This window comes from Capsicum annuum, chromosome 3 (assembly GCF_002878395.1).
Source record: "Capsicum annuum cultivar UCD-10X-F1 chromosome 3, UCD10Xv1.1, whole genome shotgun sequence".
Taxonomy (NCBI): Eukaryota; Viridiplantae; Streptophyta; class Magnoliopsida; order Solanales; family Solanaceae; genus Capsicum; species Capsicum annuum.
In genome coordinates, this window is record NC_061113.1 from 265,445,452 (window position 1) to 265,447,992 (window position 2,541).

At 29.3% G+C, this 2,541-nt stretch overlaps 1 protein-coding gene across 1 annotated transcript in view; it reads left to right on the plus strand.

Annotated features, from left to right (window-relative positions):
• Positions 1-446: 446 nt before the first annotated feature.
• LOC107864768 (carbon catabolite repressor protein 4 homolog 3-like) overlaps positions 447-2,541 on the plus strand; it is a 19,567-nt gene continuing 17,472 nt past the window's right edge. The window contains exon 1 of the mRNA XM_016711197.2: positions 447-696. Coding sequence (XP_016566683.2) covers positions 447-696 — 250 coding nt within the window. The remainder of the gene's footprint in view (positions 697-2,541) is intronic.

A 2,541-nucleotide genomic window follows, 5' to 3' on the forward strand; every position in this document is an offset into this window, starting at 1 on the left:
AAGTCAATTTTATAGTTAACTTATCAACTACAGCTCGATTTCAAATAACCCTACTTTTTTGTCTACGTGGAAGCTTCAATTTTTAAAATAATATTTATATTTAAAATTATTTAAAGAAAAAACTAATCATATATAAAAAAATTCTTTGTCCCTCGCAATTCAACACCTGAATTGAGTAAGAGAGAGTAAATTTACGTATTATTTTATTATATATTTATTATTTTGGTATATATAATATTTGATAAACCTTTTTGTTTCTTATCATTTCATAATTTTAGATATCAATAATTTGAGAATAATTTTACACATCAATAATATGAGAGAAATACACTTTAAGAAAAAGTAAGTAATATAGTAGATAGGGTTACTATAAAAAAACATTAAAAGGTAGTATAAAAGTGTGTGGTTTGTTACTCGTAGTTACACTTTCTCTGTATCTCTATGCAATGACCTGCTACTGCATTGCCAGTTCCTCATGGCTGACCACCCCCAAATTCATCACAAACGTCGCTGCTCGCAGCTTTCGGCCTTTATTCAACACCTGCTCTAAGGGATTACATCGTAAAAGCACCTCTTCGACGATCGCTTCTTACAGCCAGTGGTGGTACAACCTCGAACGTCGCGGAATCAGTCCAGCACCGAAAATTGACCGTCATTGGGTGGAAGCAGATGCTCTTCGCGGTTGCCAACATCAAGGTAAGTTCCTTAATCTGGTCGAAAAACACAGCTGAATATGCCAATCTTTTATTTTTTCATACCGAATTATTAGTTGTGTGAGTTTTCTACCTCAACTATCGTCATCTATTTATTAATCACAACTCAATTATTAGTTATTTAGGACATTCAACAAAGGACAAACACAATATAAACATATTTCACTACAAGACACAATAAAAGGTGGATCCTATGAAATCCACCACAAAATTCATGTCACATCAAGACAAAACAACACAGGTCTTCATGTCACAAAGGACAAAAGATAAAAATCACTTCAAAATATATAAAATACACATCTCTTCAAGAGGTTATCAAAAGCATGAATCAACGAATGTATATTCTTCAGCTACCGACTATTAAATATTTTCTCCTAAGAGTTGGGTCTTCTAAATTATCTATCATGTCAAATAAAGCATATCCGTCCCCCAAATGGTATCAGAGCCACCACTATTTTGAAAAAAAAAATTACTTTCCCCTATCTAAACAATATATCAAAATAAGAAAGTGATTTTATAAGAAATCAAACTGGATCACCTTTAATATCTACTATATTTAATTTAAAAGGTGAGGCAGTAATAACTCTGCCTTCTACTGGTAGACTAATTTCTTGTAACGGAGAAATTGTTGATTCTACAATTTTATTATTTGTAGTATATCATTTATTAACAATCATGTTTAACGAATTCTTTTGATTATCTAATTTTTCTGTAATTTTGAACCATTTAAAAAATTCAATATTACATTTTAATCTTTTCATATCATTGCACCATTTTTTTATAAAAGAATATCTTTCTTTTAATGAATATTTTTGTTTATACCATTCCTTTTTAATAGAGTTTTCTTGACTATTTCATAATTTATCTAAATATTCAAAGTTAGGTTCAAATATTACATCTGACCTAAAAATGCATAGGGAATTTCTTACTCTTAGCATTTCACTAGCAGTGAGACTTGTTGATTTTTAGCCTTTAAATTTGTAGATTCATATTCTACTTTAGGAATTGTTTTTGAGAAATCAACTCCTTTTAATTTTCTTTCAATATCTTCTAATGCTACCTCTCTTTCTTCTACAAACTTGGAGACTGAAGGTCTAGAAAAAAATATTCTTCTACTGGAAGATGTTTGATTAAAGGACTGTGATCTTAGAAATTTTAAATTTATAGATCCATTTGAATGTTGTACTACTTGTTCAATATTTAAATTTTCTTCTTCTAAGGTTAGCTTCCATGAGCATGGTAGCTCGTCGCTAAGCCTATAGGAATAAAATAAAAGAATTTTAGGAGAAAAAAATTAGTAATTATTGCACATATATTTTCATTTTGTTCTTCTATTTCTGGCTCCGTTAGGAGTTGAAATATCTGAATCGAAATAACGGGGAGCAAAATAACAATTTAAAAATTTGGGGGACAGATCAAAATAACGGGGAGCAAATTTCTCGAGAGAAGAGATGTTAAAACTAATTTATTTCGACTGAAGTGATTGAATAACTTTTTGTTTTAGGACTTTAAGTGTTTAATTATATTGCCGCTTTTCGTCTTTCCCGTTACCCCGCATCTAAAGAAATATTTAAAATATTTTATAATTTTTAAACTTAATATATAAATATATTTTACACATATATCAATCGATGCGATTCAATATTTTTCAATTATCTTTTATAAAACAATAAAACCCCATAATTATTTGGATCAATTATGAATTTATGTAAAAACGATTGATTTTTTTAAAAGAGACCTTAAAATTAGTTCGGGATGGCTTGGTTTGATCCGTTAAATCAATTTTTCATAAAGTATTGCTACATCTACTCATATATGAAGCAGTATC